At 39.8% G+C, this 18,185-nt stretch overlaps 2 protein-coding genes across 2 annotated transcripts in view; both read right to left on the bottom strand.

Moving 5' to 3' along the window:
* LOC107742370 (protocadherin gamma-C5-like) overlaps window positions 1-17,448 on the bottom strand; it is a 43,289-nt gene extending 25,841 nt beyond the window's left edge. The window contains exons 1-2 of the transcript XR_001640304.1: window positions 14,847-17,448; window positions 11,644-11,722 (exon numbers count right to left, since the gene is read on the bottom strand). The gene's annotated coding sequence lies outside the window, so the exon portion shown is untranslated. The remainder of the gene's footprint in view (window positions 1-11,643; window positions 11,723-14,846) is intronic.
* Window positions 147-2,943, bottom strand: LOC107742377 (protocadherin gamma-C5-like). Its single transcript, XM_016555328.1, has one exon. It carries the CDS (start codon window positions 2,712-2,714, stop codon window positions 147-149), a length of 2,568 nt encoding a protein of 855 aa, XP_016410814.1. The 5' UTR covers window positions 2,715-2,943.
* Window positions 17,449-18,185: the final 737 nt, after the last annotated feature.

The following is an 18,185-nucleotide window of genomic DNA, read 5'->3' on the forward strand; positions in this document are numbered from 1 at the left end:
GTTAATAATAATAATAATAATTTTTATTATTATTATTATTATTAGTGTTATTATTATTATTATTATTATTATTATGTGCAAACAAAAGAGTATTTTGTGTTCAGACAAAAGTACACATGGTGCTGTCCAAGGTGCTGAAAATAACGTCATTCTATCACTGTTAAGTATAAATAATATAGTGTATGTATACACATTAACTTTTTACATCTAGGCTTTCTCACCTGTTGGCTCTCGAACGTCCACGCGCTGTCTGGTAATGACGCATCAAGCACGTTTAGCGTGTCTGTAAAGTTTGTGGTGCTGCTGGGTTTAACGAGGGTGAGATCACTGAATTCTGACATTGGAGAGAGATAGGAGCCAAAGGACTGACTCTGAGACATCATGTCTCCTCCCAGAACCTCCACATACTTAATGGGCCCGTCAGTGTTGAGCTGGATCTGCAGGTTTCTGTTGGGGTTCTTGTATTCAGAATTTGTTCTCCTGATACAGCAGCTTGAGCCGCGTCTACTGCCTCGCGCACATTTCACCAGTAAGATGAAAAACGTCAACAGACAAAACAAGGATACAGAAGCCAAAGAGATGATCAGATATAATGTAATTTTGCTGCTTTTCTTGTTGGGTTCGATAATTTTCTCTCTGTAGTCTGAGATGGGCTCATGAAAGCCGTCCTCTATCAGTATATCCACTGTGACAGTTGTGGACTGGATCGGCTCTCCATTATCCTTTATTTCTATCACCAGTCTCTGCGAGGAGTCATCGTGCTCTGAAACAGCGCGTTTAGTTCTCACCTCTCCCGTATGTAAATTGACACTGAACAGAGACGCGTCCGTGGCCTCCGCGAGCCTGTAGAACAGCCAGGCGTTATGACCCGAGTCCGCGTCCACTGCTGTCACCTTAGTAACGAGATGTCCTGCTTTAGCAGAACGAGGCATCCTCTGATGAGTAACAGACCCCATGGATGTGGACGGGTAGATGATAACAGGTGCGTTATCGTTCCGGTCCAGAATGAACACATGAACTGTGGCGTTGCTGCTCAAAGATGGAGAGCCATGATCTCTAGACTGCACTACAATGCTGATTAGCTTCATTTTCTCATAATCAAATGAGCTCATGCTGTAAATAGTTCCGTTCTCAGAGTTTATATAAAAATAGGATGATGCTGGAACTTGATTAGAACTTAAATCCAGAACTGAGTAAGTGAGAAGAGCATTTTTGTCTTGGTCAGTATCAACTGCAGATACAGAAAACAATGAAACGCCTGCCAGATTATTTTCGTTTATGTAAACATTATATGAAGACTGTGAGAATATTGGTTGGTTGTCATTTACATCAAGCACTTTTACATTTACAGTCTTCACAGTTTTTAAGGGTGGAACACCAAAGTCCATGGCCAGTATTTCTACATTATATTCGGAATGAACCTCACAATCTAATAATGAGTCAGTTATCAGTGAATAATGGCTATCGAAAGTTGGCTTTAATTTAAAGGGAAGATCCGGGGAGACAATTAGCTCAACTTTCCCATTATTACCGGAGTCCAAATCTTTGACGGTAATCAGAGCCACCACAGTTCCCACCGTTGAATTTTCAGGAACAGGACTCGGTAAGGACGTCAGGATAATCTCTGGAGGATTGTCATTCTCATCTATGATATCTATCTGAACCGATGACTGCCCTTCGAGCTCTGGATTCCCTTTGTCTTTAGCACAAACATCAAACGTATATGATGTGGTGGCCTCGTAATCTAGCTTTCCAATTACTGTTATTTCGCCGGTTTCAGCGTTCACACTAAAAGCATTTCTTACCAATTCAGGCGTGTGCGCAGCCAATAAATATTGTATTTCACTATTTAGACCTTCATCTAAATCGGTCGCTTTTATTTTGATTACACTTGAACCAATAACAGCGCTTTCTAAAACAGATGCTTTGTATACAGCTACATCAAACTTTGGTTCGTTGTCATTGAAGTCTTGAACAATTATTTGCAATAACGATGTGCCCGATTTTACCGGATTACCACCATCTAGAGCTGTTAATATTAGCTTGTGAACTGCCTGTTTTTCTCTGTCTAGTGATTTCTCAAGCACTAGCTCTGGTATCTGCCTTCCATTTTTAACTGTCTTTAAATTTAGCCGGAAGAAATTGTTAGTGCTCAATGAATATGACTTTAAGCTATTGCTGCCAACATCGAGGTCCTCAGCAATTTCAAGGTTAAATCGCACGCCTGGAGCAGTCAATTCTGAAATTTTTAATACTCCATCTTTATTATGGAAGTTCGGTGCATTGTCATTAATATCCTGTATTTCTATTTCTACCTTATGCATCTGTAATGGATTCTCAATAACGATCTGCAGTGGCATTAGGCAACTGGCGCTTTGTCCACAGAGCGTCTCTCTGTCTATTCTGCTATTAACTACCAGATCACCCTTCCCTGAATCCACACTAAAATATTGCCTATTCGACTCAGATGCTATTCGTAACTTACGCTCGGCAATATCTGAGACGTCAAAACCAAGATCCTTCGCGATGTTCCCAACGATAGATCCTTCCTTTAACTCTTCGGGTATCGTGTAGCGAATCTGAGCTCCAACTGTATTCCACAATAGAGAGAAAGCGAACAGCCAAAGCGCTGCCCATCTCCACCCTCCGATCCTCTGCCTCATTTCTCTAATGCGGCTGATATTCCCGTCAACAAATCTTTGTCTTATATCCATAGAACATCAGAATTCTGTTCTCCATTTTCAAATAAACGTGTACTCAGCCCATCCTCGCTGTGGTGATCAGTCTCATAAAGCGTTCATGTTTCCTCTCGCTCTACAGCTCTCATCATTACTCCTCCTCTGGCTGAGGGAGGGAGTAGATCCCTTTGTTAAGACTAACACATGATTGGTTCAGAGCTAAGCACTCACTGGTCCAATAGAGGTTTTGATGTTTTTAAAGGCAGCTCTCTTTGGTTGTGACTACTGCGTCTGGAGATTTTAATGCAGTTAGTTTCTCAGTATTTTTTAGAGGAGCTAATTTTTGTGTACAAAAACAAAAACAAACAAAAAAAACCAAGTCATGTTTAAAAACATGTACATTTCAAGTAGCCCTATAAGATGACTGGATGTGTACTTTTAAATTCATTAGGAAGCAACAATAAGAGGACATTGCAGCTATGCATTTTTAAAATGTATACATTTAATATTCTTTAGGCCTTTACCCCAGAAGAAGAACGCAATGCCACATGCTGCTTGATTCAGCTAAAGATATAATTTCTGACGAGCAAATAATGAATCATTATAGATTAAGCCTTTCCTCTGATTATAATGATTCATTATTTGCTCGTGCATGTATAAAAGCATAAACTATTTTTTTTTACCCATGAACAAAAAATGCGAAAATCTACTTTCCAAAGGGGAAAAAAAATCAGAGCGTTTATTTTTAAAAAGAAAAGAAAATGACCAGAATGTACAATTATTGGATAGCATTATATTGTATACAGATTGAATATTAATCCTAATAAACATACCGCTACAATAAAAAAAAAACAATAACATTGCAATACAATTACATTGTATTGTAACATTACAATACAAAACAATAGCATTACAATACAATCCATTACAATTTAAAATAGTGCAGCCTTTCTATCCCTTACGAGAATTAACCATAGTTTTACTATAGTAAAATGTAGTAACCATGTATTTTGGCCTACTGGTTACTGTGATAACGACCCGAGCAGTCACAAGGAGGATCAAAATCAGCAAAGCTGACGTCCAAAAAGGTTGTTTATTTGAAGCGGATGTGCAAATAAATATGTTTACGAGCTTAAAACAAAGATCTTAAAACAGTCTAAAACTAGAACTGCTAAGTACTTAAAACAGTACTAACTCCCCTCCACTACATTGAGGCTGGAGTTTTACATGTTAGCTACACAGCACCACAATAATCTCGATCACTAGCTCTCGATCCGTGCACCTCTCTCTTACTGACGGCCATCTTTAATACACATTCCCCCCGCTCTTACTAATTGAAACAATACCATGTTTTTATAAAATAAACTCTTGTCTCACAAATGAGTGCTTCCCCTTAAGTGCACACTATTACCACGCCCACTCAGCTAGATCAGAAAATACAAAAATACAACACACCAGAAACAATAAGAACACCGTAAAAACAGTTATAGAAGACAACTTTAACGTCTCTCCACCTCATTTGCCATTTGTATAACCACAGTTTTACTACAAATACCATGGTTATGGATAGTGTAGCAAAACCATGGTTAATTTATGGTTACCATGGTTTAACTATAGTAAACATTTGTTTTATTATTTGTAGTAAAACTTTAATTTGTAGTGGTTAATTTTTGTAAGGGATCCCTTGTAGTAACTTCAGCAATGTGCAGATCATTCTATAACGGGAACACATCGTTTTTATGGCATAATATGTCGTTATTAAGTGAAAAAGAATATGTCCTTTTGACGAGATAATTACGTTTTTACTAGAATTATTAGTTATTACTAGAAAAGTTGTAGTTAAAACGACATAACATCTCGTTATTACGACATAATTGAGTGGAAAAAAAGAATATGTGTGGCAGCAATGCATCACCGTATGTGTATATATATATTCCAAAAATTATTCCATTAAAACATGTAGCCTGTAGATCATCTGCCTCTCCTTTAACCTCACCCAGCCCCAGGGCGGCGCCAGAGAATTTTGAACGCAGGTGCTGAGGGGGTGCTAGATCATTGACGGGGGAGCTGGGCAATTAATAGTAAATATGACCAAAACAGGTTATTTATTTATTTGTTTGTTTGTTTTTTATATGAATAATAAAATAAATCGCCCACTCGATTTTGTAACATTTTTTACATGATTATTTGGCTCATCACAATTTAAATAAAATTTTCATTTTATGAAATTAAACAAGTAGCCTACATAGATCAGTCAGTTCTCTAAGATTTTTTATACAATCCGCCTAGAATTCACTAAACAAGCATTTCGGAATGTGAGCCAAAGGCAATATGACATCAAAAAGCACTGGGGATATATTTACTTGCTATTTACAGTCTCAAACCAGAACCTTCGCTCTCTGTGTGGCCAAATGTGCCACTGCTGTTTCGGCATCGTCACAGCTGCTTCTCAGATACTGTATGTCTTAGTGTAGGAGACAGGACAAAGATCTCTCACATATGGAAAGGAGTAGGGCTGCTATATGGCGATTCACTCTGACGTTAATTTAGATAAATATGCGCTATATATGTGCATATCAAATGTTTATGAGACGTGTGGGAGTCCTATTATCGCGCTTACTGCATGACATGGAGGCGCCCGCGCAATCCCTTGCTTTTTTTTTTTTTTTTTTTCCTGCGGAAAGAACTTAACGCTTTCTGCCGTCTCATGCAGTCCCCGTGAAATGGAGCGCGTCACAACAATGCTACTTGCCTCACAGACATAAGAAATACATCTATAAAAAAATATAGCTTGAAATATTGCTTGAAAAAAATATTATTTAATTATGTTCGTATGGAAAGGTTCATGTCTCTCTTAAAGGCACGTCCACGTGGAGATGGCGAGTCAGCGTATGTTAGCATTCGGCAACTTCTTTGCAGCCGACACTGACTGAGAAAACACTAGTTTATTATTACATAATTAAAATGTCTTCTTTTCCCCAGCATATTCATAATCATTATTTTTGCGGTGCTTTGCGGCAAGCTTTATGCGCGCGCTTGAGCGCGGAATAGGCTATAATACGCCTATGCCTATTAAACGATGGTTTAGTAGGTTAATCAATATTAATCAATTTAATATAAACGCGCGACTAGTAGGCTAGAAAATTTTTTAGTCGGGGGCAGGCCTACTTGGCACAAGGAACCGATCCATTTTTAAAATAGAATGCTATGACATTACGAAAAGTGCGACTGCAAATCACGTCACATTATATTGCATTGCACGAGTTATGCATGCGTAATGAGTCAAATGTTCATGTGGGTGCTTTGGTCTTTCTTGGGGGCGCTGAAGCACCTGCTAGCCCCTCCCTAGCGCTGCCCATGCCCATGCCCAGCCCCTTCTCTCTCAACTTTTCAACATAACATCTTCCACAAACAAAATTAAGAAGTCTGAGGCGTAAATTAATAAAATGATGACAAGCGTAATTCGCAATTGTTGTTGATTTAATAATGCACAATAGTCAGGTTTTATAAGTAAACTCCCCATTTATTTTCATGTATAACGATAACTTTTAAACCATTAAAGACAGACCTGAGCTCCAATGTAGCCAATGTAGCTAGCTATATGCTTCTGCTTAATCCATTTCAACTTATTTTTCAAAAATACTTGCGGGATAATGCACAGCACAGTTACAGACTGTCCCTTTAACTTTCACCCCTAAAATGAGCTAATTAAAACATATATATTTAACTTAAAATTCTTATTAGTAGACATCTAATAAATAGCCCCAAGCACTCTTTTTTTTTTAATGTTTTATATAAAACTTTACCGTACGGTTGAGCTGTCAGTCCATGTTAAATCTTGATTTAAATTCAGAGAACTATTTCTATTAGTTATTTTCCAATAATAAACATTCATTTAACTTTATTAGTATCTTGGATACATTTCATAACCTTCAGGGTCCACAAAGATAAAACATTATATTTAAGCGTCCCTATTCACAACAACATTATGGTTTCATACCTACTTCCTTGATTGCTTGTTAGACCCTATTATCTGATGACTGACCAGCACCATTCTCCCTTCTGTGTGACTGACTGAAGTTTGTAAACTGCTGCTGTCACTTGAAAACTGGAAATTCCCAAACCCCCCATGGCAATAGCAGACACAGAGATGGGGCAGTACAGCTGTGGAAAGAGTGCTCTCTCATCTCTTCCTTTTGATAGATTTATTCCCTATCAAATAAAGCTCAACCATATATTTTCTCACCTGTTGGCTCTCGAACGTCCACGTGCTGTCTGGTAGTGACGGATCAAGCACGTTTAGCGTGTCTGTAAAGTTTATTCTCCTTCTCTACAGCTCCTATCACTCATTGTAGCCCTTTCCTGCTAAGGGAGGGAGTAGATCCCTTTGTATAGTCTCGCACCTCATTGGCGCTGAGCTCAGTGCGCTGCTGTCCAATAGAGGACAGAGTCTCTCTTAAAGGCGAACATGCACTTTTTTTCTGAAAATGCTGTACGCTGTTAGTTGTGTATTGTCACAACTAGAAAAAGAAGGGGCGAAAGTAAAGGTATACTGAATTTATACAAATGCATCGGGAAAAATAACTTTTTAACATAAGAAATGCATCTGTTACTCTTTAAGAATACACACTCTAAAAAATCCTGGGTTGTTTCAACCTAACTTTGGGTCAAATATGGACTAACCCAGCTGTTGGGTTAAATTTTTCATTAAATTTTTTAACCCAAAAGTTGGATTAGTCCATATTTGACCCAAAATTTTTAGAGTGCATGCATCCACAAAATTGCGCTTTAAAAACTTGAAATCGTATAAATAAAATAAAAAATAATAAAATAAAAAATAAAATAAAAATCGATTATTATCTCCAAATTAACTAGCTGCGGTCACTGATGACCAAAAAGAATCTCAACAATCCGTTAGTAAGCAATTTCCATTCTATTTGAGCAGACTATCAGCGTTGCCATCGTGTCGCTGTCCACAGATATGGTGCTGAAATTTGCTCAATAAACTGTTCTCAGCACCCTTTAGCCCACACAAAGACACAAGCGCTCAACACACAGCTGCATAAACGATTTCTTCTCTTTTTTTCCCAAGTAGAATTATATATGCATGTGAATTCGGAAAACACACATGCTATTTTGAGACATATTTTTACTTAGATACGAAGACAGCTCTGAATAAGCAAAAGTTTATTAGTCTCACCTGTTGGCTCTCGAACGGCCACGCGCTGTCTGGTAATGACGCATCAAGCACGTTTAGCGTGACTGTAAAGTTTGTGGTGCTGCTGGGTTTAACGAGGGTGAGATCACTGAATTCTGACATTGGAGAGAGATAGGAGCCAAAGGACTGACTGACAAACCAGAACCTCCACATACTTAATGGGCCTGTCAGTGTTGAGCTGGATCTGCAGGTTTCTGTTGGGGTTCTTGTATTCAGAATTTGTCCTCCTGATACAGCAGCTTGAGCCGCCTCTACTGCCTCACGCACGTTTCACCAGTAAGATGAAAAATGTCAAAAGACACAACAAAGACACTGAAGCCAAAGAGATGATCAGATATAAAGTAATTTTGCCACTTTTCTTGTTGGGCTCGATAGTTTTTTCTCTATGGTCTGAAATGGGTTCATGAAAGCCGTCCTCTATCAGTATATCCACTGTGACTGTGGTGGACTGGATCGGTTCTCCATTATCCTAGTTGATATAAAAATAAGATGGTGCTGGCACTTGGTTTGAACTTAAATCCAAAATTGAGTATGTGAGTAAATATTTTATCTCGGTCAATGTCTGATGCAGATACAGAAAATAATGAAACACCTGCTACGTTATTTTCATTTATATAAACGTTATATGAGAGCTGTGAGAATTTTGGAGGGTTGTCATTCACGTCAAGTACTTTAACATTTATAGTCTTTATTGTCTTTAAGGGTGGTACACCAGAGTCGGTCACTACTATTTCTATGTTATATTCTGCATTGACCTCATGATCTAAAGATGAGTCTGTTACGAGTGAATAATGATTGTCAAAGGACGGTTTCAATGTAAATGGAAACCCAGGGGATATATTTACATTTACTTTGCCATTAGCATCAAAATCTAAATCCTTGACATTAATTAAAGCTACAACTGTTCTGACAGAGGCATTTTCTGGCACAGGGCTGGGTGATGATGTTAAAATAATCTCTGGAGAATTGTCATTTTCATCAATTATGTTTATATGGACAGACGAATGACCCATTAGTTCTGGGTTTCCTTTGTCCTTTGCACTGAAGTCAAATCTGTATGATTTAGTAGATTCGTTGTCAATATTTCCTATGACTGTAATTTCTCCCGTGTCTGGTTTCAAAGCAAAACATTTTCTTACAGGTTCAGGTGTATGCACACCTAAAAAATATTGTATCTTTCCATTGTCACCTTCATCTAAATCCGTGGCTTTTATTGTTAATACAGATGAACCAACGGGAGCACCTTCTCGTAGGGATGCTTTGTATGTTGGCAAGTCAAATTTTGGAGCATTGTCATTACTATCAAGAACATTGACGCGTATTATTGTAGTCCCAGATTTGGCAGGCTCGCCGCCATCTACAGCAGTTAAAATTAGCTTGTGGACAGATTTTTTCTCTCTGTCCAGTGGTTTATCAACTACAAGTTCTGGTACTTTTCTACCGTCCCCAAGTTTTTACATTTAATCGGAAACATTCATTATTGCTTAACGAATAAGATTTCAAACTATTCCTCCCAACATCCAAATCCTCTGCACTCTCAAGCAGAAATCGGTCTCCCGGAGTGATGGATTCAGCAATTTCCAAAACACCGTCTGTTGTTTGAAAGATCGGTGAGTTATCATTTATATCTTGTATTTCTATCTCGACTCGAAACAATTGTAACGGATTTTCTATGATAACCTGTAATGGCAAAATGCAGCTAGCGCTTTGAGGGCACAGACTTTCTCTGTCAATTCTACTGTTCACGACCAACTCACCCTTTTCTGAATCAACGCTGAAATACTGCCTGCTGTTCTCAGATGCTATCCGCAAATTGCGATTTGCGATATCTGATACATCAAAACCAAGATCCTTAGCGATATTTCCAATGGCTGAACCCTCTTTTAATTCTTCTGGTATAGTATAGCGAGTCAGAGCTCCGACTGTATTCCACAAAAGAGAGACGAATAGCCAACGCGCAGCCCATATAGACTCCTTGCATCTCATTTTCACAATATATTTTCCCATTCCGTCAACATATTCCTCTTTTATGAACAATTTATCAAATAATATATTTTCATTTCGAGGTAATACAATCCACTGTAGGTGTCCGTTTTGTTGTAATCGACTTCATACCGGCATGTGAAGCTACCTCCCTCTCTCTTCAGCTCTCTTCATTGTTCTGCTGCTCTGACTGGGGGACGTAGTAGATCACTATGTACATTCTATTACATGATTGGTGCAGAGCTCTCTCATGCCATGCTGTCTCTTAAAGACATACAGAGCCATTTTTGTTTAGCAATATCAGGGGCGTGTCTACGTGGTGGCCAGGGGTGGCACCGGCCCCCCCTGAAATTTGGCTGGCCACCCCAGGTGCCCCCCCACCAGATGTCTTGCGATAGGCTCGTGTGAGGATGAATCTCTCCACTCTCACTTGTTTAGTGAGTGTACACGATGTATTATAACATACAACATACATTATAACATACATCGTTCCGCAAACACAACCTCCCCTGATACTGTAGTATCCCCTGATACTGTAGATTAGATAGATAGATAGATAGATAGATAGATCAAATGCATAAATGTGCACGGATGTGAGTCGCAACCTACCTGGTCTCATGGCAAAAACGTACCTGGGGGCACTTTTTCGCTAGACCCGATATACATACCAATAATTACATATCACTGCAGTTTCCAAAAGAAATGAACACTAGAGGCAGTAAAACTCCCGACACCTTTTATTCCTTTTCACACACATTTACAGAGTTTCGATTAATAAAGCGTAATTTTTGCACAATTACTTGAAGAATATTATGTTATGACTTCAAAACAATTTTAATATGCTGGGAAATGTGAAAACTGGTGCTTTTGAATGTTAGCACCGCACATATCCAGCTTCATATCAATGGGTTTTCATAGACGATAGGTTTGTTCGGTAGCTCACGGAGTACGGAGACGTACTTGAGAGGTGAGGAGCTCCGCTTCGAATCCAGTGTAACTACGGTTCGACAAAGCAGTTCAAATCTGCATATAAGGAAGTTCAAATGACACGGTCGCATCAACAAATGCGTTTTTATATCAGTTTTGCATTTGTTAACTAGGCGCGTTTCCATTACCATTCAAATTGCGCAAATTGAAATTGCGAATTGAAAATACGCCTAATGGAAACGCGTCAATTTCGCAAAAGTGCCTGAGGTAGTTTTTCAGGCAATGCGAAAAAGGAATAATTCGCAAAACTGCAATGGAAACGGCTTCGCATTTACAGGTCACATGGCGTAGCCTATGTAAATATAGCCAAAATCCCACCAAAATACGTTGCCATGACTTATCGCGAGAGGCAAAAGGTTACGTTTTAGTCGCATAACATTGCTTAATGGAAATGCCTCATTTCGCAATACTTTTTTTATCGACATTTATAAAATATCGCCAAAGTTTTGCGCAAATCTGTAATGGAAAACGGTGTTGCAGAAAAGTACCCAGAGGTACGTATTTTTATGAGACCAGGTTGGTCGCAACATAGACATAGCCTAGTGTTCGCTGTCCGGAGCTGTGGTGCTGAAAATACAAGTTTGTGTCTGCTCTCTCTTAAAAACACATCGTAATGCCATAGCAAAACAATAACATTGTATTATATGCACGATGATATTTACAACTTCATTCACATGTATAAATACTAGAAGGCTTGAATTGACTTGCATGTTCAATAACACACGATGCTGTCAAATGCTGACAACATCTGATTTGATGTTATACTTGTTGTCTCACCTGTTGGCTTTCGAACGTCCACGCACTGTCTGGTAATGACGCATCAAGCACGTTTAGCGTGTCTGTAAAGTTTGTGGTGCTGCTGGGCTGAACAAGGGTGAGATCACTGAATTCGGACAATGGGGAGAGATAGGAGCCAAAGGACTGACTCTGAGACATCATGTCTCCTCCCAGAACCTCCACATACTTAATGGGCCCGTCAGTGTTGAGCTGGATCTGCAGGTTTCTGTTGGGGTTCTTGTATTCAGAATTTGTCCTCCTGATACAGCAGCTTGAACTTCCGATGCTGCTTCTAACGCATTTCACAATCAACGTGAACAATGTCAGAACAGATAAAAGTGACACTGTTCCCAAAGAAATGATCAAATATAAAGTTATTTTCCCGTTTTTCTTGTGGTTGTTTTCTGTAGTTTTCATACTATAATCCGGGATGGGCTCATGAAGGCCATCCTCTATCAGTATATCCACTGTGACTGTGATGGACTGGATAGGTTCTCCATTATCCTTTATTTCTATCAGCAGTCTCTGAGAGGAGTCATCGTGCTCTGAAACAGCGCGTTTAGTCCTGACCTCACCCGTATGTAAACTGACACTGAACAGAGACGCGTCCGTGGCCTCCGCGAGTCTGTAGAACAGCCAGGCGTTATGACCGGAGTCCGCGTCCACTGCTGTTACCTTAGTAACGAGATGTCCTGCTTTAGCAGAACGGGGCATCCTCTGATGAGTAACAGACCCCATGGATGTGGACGGGTAAATGACAGCAGGTGCGTTATCGTTCTGGTCCAGAATAAACACATGAACTGTGGCGTTGCTGTTCATTGGAGGAGAGCCATGATCTTTAGCAAGCACGATGATGTGAAAGATCTTCATTTTCTCGTAGTCAAACGAGTGCATGCTAAATATACTCCCATTTTCAGAGTTTATATAAACATATGAAGAGACAGGTACGTCTTGAGTATTAGTATCGAGAACTGAATAGACAATTTTGGCATTTTCTCCTGTATCTAGATCTGATGCTGTTACTGATGCTAAAATGGATCCCGGAGCGCTGTTTTCTTTAATATAAACCGAGTACACACGTTCAGAGAAAACAGGAGGATTATCATTGACATCTAGTATATTAACTGTAATGAGTTTGCTAGATACAAGTGGAGGTGATCCAGAGTCTGAGGCTTTTAGCTCAATATTATAGCTGGGAATTTTTTCTCGATCTAATTGTGAATCTGTCACTAGTACATAATGATTTGAAAATGTTGGCTTTAATTTAAATGGGGTACCAGGTGAAATGCCAAGCGTTACGTTCCCGTTTACGCCCGAATCTAAATCTTTAACATTTAATAACGCTACCATAGTCCCAGCGGGCGCATCTTCTGGCACAGGTTTGGGTGAGGAGGTGATGATGATCTCAGGTGCATTATCATTCACGTCTAAAACATTCACCTGAACTCTACAATGTCCCTCCATTACAGGCGCGCCTTTGTCTCTGGCACGTATGTCAAATTTATATGTGGAGCTCATTTCATAGTCAAGACTTTTTGATATAGTTAATTCGCCAGTATCCGAGTCAATAGAAAACAACTGCTTTATTGCTTCTTGTGTGAGAGATCCTAACGAATACTCAATTTCACTATTTACGCCATCGTCTAAGTCAATTGCCTTTACCATCTGAATTATCGTACCTGGAGCAGAGTTCTCCACCACTTTAATTTCATATAAATCTTGTTCAAATACAGGAGCATTGTCATTCGCATCAAGCACTTTAATGGTAATCTGAGCGTTGCCTGATCTCACTGGATCACCCCCATCAATACCTGTCAAAATCAGATGGTGTATAGACTGTTTTTCTCTATCAAGTGCTTTCTGCAAAACAATTTCTGGGACTTTAGTTCCGTCTTTATCATTTTTAACATGTAAGACAAAATATTCATTTTTATTTAAAGCATACGTGCGCAAAGTGTTTGACCCTACATCTGCGTCTTGCGCAGGCTCTAAATGAAATCTTGCTCCGGTTAGCGTGGCCTCTGATACATCAATGATTTTTGTGCCTGGAAGGAAAGTCGGGGAATTGTCATTTATATCTTGGATATCAACTTCGACACGATAAAACTGGAGTGGATCCTCGATTATGACTTGAACTGGTAACACACAACTCGCGCTTTGTCCGCACAGGGTTTCTCTGTCTATTACTTCATTCACAAGCAGCTCGCCATTCCGCAAATTCAGACCGAAATATTGCTTACCAGACTCAGATGCTATCCGTAATTTACGATTAGATATTTCAGATACATCCAAACCGAGATCTTTAGCTACATTTCCGACAACATATCCCTCCTTCAGCTCCTCCGGTATTGTATAACGAAGCTGCGCCTCTGTGTCGCTCCACAAAACAGCGAAACACAACAGCCACAGCGCCCACCAGAGCAAAATTCTCCTTTGTATTTGAGTCCTCATTTCCAAACACGATAAATGATCGTTGATTCCAGTATCCTGACATTCATCTTACGTCTATAAGCCTTCACAAAAATAATGCAACATTTTAAAATGTATAGCATTCCAGATTATATTCCGTTGTTAAATACATTGCAGCGAGTGCAGTGCATTTTGTCTCAGGTCTGTGCGTAATGGTTTTCAGCATTATGTCGGGGGAGGGAGTAGATCCCTTTGTGCAGTGCGGTCCCGTTATTGGATGAGCGCTCTCCAGTCATAACATGAATCAGTCTTAAAGAGGCAGGGCAAAACCAAGCTCAACACCCATACAGAATACATACAGTTATTTTACGGGTCACACTGCATTGAAACGACAATTTTCCTACAGAATTACTCGTTTTAAAAGCAAATGCAGATAAATAGGATATTTAGAAAGACTATACTGCAAAACTGAAGTCAGTATTCGTACAAACAGTATTCGGAGATGCTGCATAGAAGCATATTGACGCTCAAACATGTAACACGTGAATATCGCTTTTACATGTTATTCTATTATTAAGTATTGCAAGTGTTAAAGTATTATTTACAAGTTTCATATTAAAACAATTGCACTGTTTGTAAATCAGAACTGTAATATTGGTGCAAATATGTTTGTGATTTTGTAAATTGTAAAGTGGTTAGAATAATTCGTTTTTGCACATAATGACATCAACAATGGCCTATAATATAAAAATAAATACAAATAAATAAAAATAAAATAAAAATCACGCGCTCACCTGTTGGCTCTCGAACGTCCACGCGCTGTCTGGTAATGACGCGTCAAGCACGTTTAGCGTGTCTGTAAAGTTTGTGGTGCTGCTGGGTTTAACGAGGGTAAGGTCACTGAATTCTGACATTGGAGAGAGATAGGAGCCAAAGGACTGACTCTGAGACATCATGTCTCCTCCCAGAACCTCCACATACTTAATGGGCCCGTCAGTGTTGAGCTGGATCTGCAGGTTTCTGTTGGGGTTCTTGTATTCAGAATTTGTCCTCCAGATACAGCAACTAGAACTTCCGATGCTGCTTCTAACGCATTTCACAACCAACGTAAATAATGTCAACACAGATAAAACTGACACTGTGCCCAAAGAGATTATCAAGTACAAAGCGATTGTGCCGCTTTTCTTCTTGTTGTTGTTTTCTGTTGTTTTCATACTATATTCCGAGATGGGCTCATGAAGGCCTTCCTCTATCAGTATATCCACTGTGACTGTGGTGGAATGGAGCGGTTCTCCATTATCCTTTATTTCTATCAGTAGTCTCTGAGAGGAGTCATCGTGCTCTGAAACAGCGCGTTTAGTCCTCACCTCTCCCGTATGTAAATTGACACTGAACAGAGATGCGTCCGTGGCCTCCACGAACCTGTAGAACAGCCAGGCGTTATGACCCGAGTCCGCGTCCACTGCTGTCACCTTAGTAACGAGATGACCTGCTTTAGCAGAACGAGGCATCCTCTGATGAGCAACAGACCCCATGGATGTGGACGGGTAAATGACAGCAGGTGCGTTATCGTTCTGGTCCAGAATAAACACATGAACTGTGGCGTTGCTGCTCATTGGAGGAGAGCCATGATCTTTAGCAAGGACGATGATGTGAAAGATCTTAATTTTTTCGTAGTCAAACGAGTGCATGCTAAATATACTCCCATTTTCAGAGTTTATATAAACATATGAAGAGACGGGTACGTCTTGAGTATTAGTATCGAGAACTGAATAGACAATTTTGGAATTTTCTCCTGTATCTAGATCTGATGCTGTTACTGATGCTAAAATGGATCCCGGAGCGCTGTTTTCTTTAATATAAACCGAGTACACACGTTCAGAGAAAACAGGAGGATTATCATTGACATCTAGTATATTAACTGTAATGAGTTTGCTAGATACAAGTGGAGGTGATCCAGAGTCTGAGGCCTTTAGCTCAATATTATATCTAGGAAATTTTTCTCGATCTAATTGTGAATCTGTCACCAGTGCGTAATGGTTTGAAAACGTTGACTTTAATTTAAAAGAGGTGCCTGGTGACATGCTAAGTGTTACGTTTCCATTCACACCTGAATCCAAATCTTTAACGTTAATTAAGGCTACCATAGTCCCAGCCGGCGCATCTTCTCGCACAGGTTTGGGCGAGGAGGTGATGATGATCTCAGGTGCATTATCATTCACATCTAAAACATTCACTTGGATTCTACAATGTCCTTCCATCGCAAGTGAACCTTTGTCTCTAGCGCGGATGTCAATTTTATATGAGGTGCTGGTTTCATAATCAAGATGCTTGGAAACGACTAATTCGCCTGTCACGGGATTTATAGCAAACCAATTTTGAATTATATCAGGTGTATGTGCCGCAAATGAATATTCAACCTCACCATTTACACCATCGTCCAAGTCAACAGCTTTTACAGTAAGTATCATTGTACCCGGGACTGTGCTCTCCATCACTTTAAGCTCATATAACTCGTGTTCAAATACAGGAGCATTATCATTTGCATCAAGTACCTTTACAGAAATCTGTGTAGTTCCTGACCTCGCTGGATCACCCCCGTCAATACCTGTCAAAATTAGATGGTATACAGACTGTTTTTCTCTGTCGACAGCTTTCTCTACAATTATTTCTGGGACTTTAGTTCCGTCCTTATCGGTTTTTATGTTCATAACAAAATTTTCATTTTTATTAAGCGCGTAAGTGCGCAAGGAGTTCGTTCCTGCGTCAGGATCTTGAGCAGGTTCCAAACGAAACCTCGCTCCTGTTAAAGTTGACTCTGGAACCTCAATTGTGTTTACTTCCGACAAGAATATTGGAGAATTGTCGTTAATATCTTGTATGTCCACATCGACACGATAAAACTGGAGTGGATCCTCGATTATGACTTGCACTGGTAACACACAACTCGAGCTTTGTCCGCACAGGGTTTCTCTGTCTATAATGTCATTCACAAGCAGCTCGCCATTCCGCAAATTCAGACTGAAATATTGCTTACCAGACTCAGATGCTATCCGTAATTTACGATTAGATATTTCAGATAAATCCAAACCGAGATCTTTAGCTACATTTCCAACAATAGATTCCCCCTTCAGCTCCTCCGGTATTGTGTAACGAAGCTGCGCCTCTGTATCGCTCCACAAAACAGCGAAACACAACAGCCACAGCGCCCGCCAGAGCAAAATTCTCCTTTGTATTTGAGTCCTCATTTCCAAACACGATAAATGATCGTTGATTCCAGTATCCTGACATTCATCTTATGCCTATAAGCCTTCACAAAAATAATGCAACATTTTAAAATGTATAGAATTCCAGATTATATTCCGTTTTTAAATACATTGCAGCGAGTGCAGTGCATTTTGTCTCAGGTCTGTGCGTAATGGTTTTCAGCATTATGTCGGGGGAGGGAGTAGATCCTTTTGTGCAGTGCGGTCCCGTTATTGGATGAGCGCTCTCCAGTCATAACATGAATCAGTCTTAAAGAGGCAGAGCAAAGCCAAGCTCAACACCCATGCAGAATAAATAGTTCTTTCATGGGTCATATTGTATTGAAACGACCATTTGCATACACAATTTACTCGTTTTAAAAGCAAATGCAGATAAATATGATATTTAGAAAGACTATACTGCAAAAATGAAATCAGTATTCTTAAAAACAGTACTCTTTATGGAGATGCTGCATATAAGCATATTGACGCTCAAACGTGTAACGCCCCATTCACACGGGGCGTCAGCGTCAACGCCTCTCGTTTACTTTGAATGGAGTGACGTCAAGCGTTGGCGAAATGAATTGTGGGTCCGTCGCGTCGCATTGGGTCTGTTGCTCGCGGCAGAAGTTGAAAACTTTTCAAGCGCCAACGCAGGCGTCAGCCAATCAGATCGCCTTATGCAAATACCCTAGCGCAGAAGCTAGCCAATCGCGTTCATGCAACACCAGAAGACTAATGTGATTGGCTGTTGTCACTATGACGGTCGCGTCAGCACCAAGCTTCAGAAACGCCCTCCGTCAAGCGTTAACGCTGACGCCCTGTGTGAATGGGGCGTAACACGTAAACATCGCTTTTAACTACGAACTATTATTAAGTATTATAAGT

This window comes from Sinocyclocheilus rhinocerous, unplaced genomic scaffold (genome assembly GCF_001515625.1).
Source record: "Sinocyclocheilus rhinocerous isolate Xijiao unplaced genomic scaffold, SAMN03320098_v1.1 scaffold1127, whole genome shotgun sequence".
Taxonomy (NCBI): Eukaryota; Metazoa; Chordata; class Actinopteri; order Cypriniformes; family Cyprinidae; genus Sinocyclocheilus; species Sinocyclocheilus rhinocerous.

Excerpts from the sequence above, each read along its gene's own strand:
- LOC107742377 (XM_016555328.1), bottom strand. The coding sequence starts at position 2,714 with ATGGATATAAGACAAAGATTTGTTGACGGGAATATCAGCCGCATTAGA.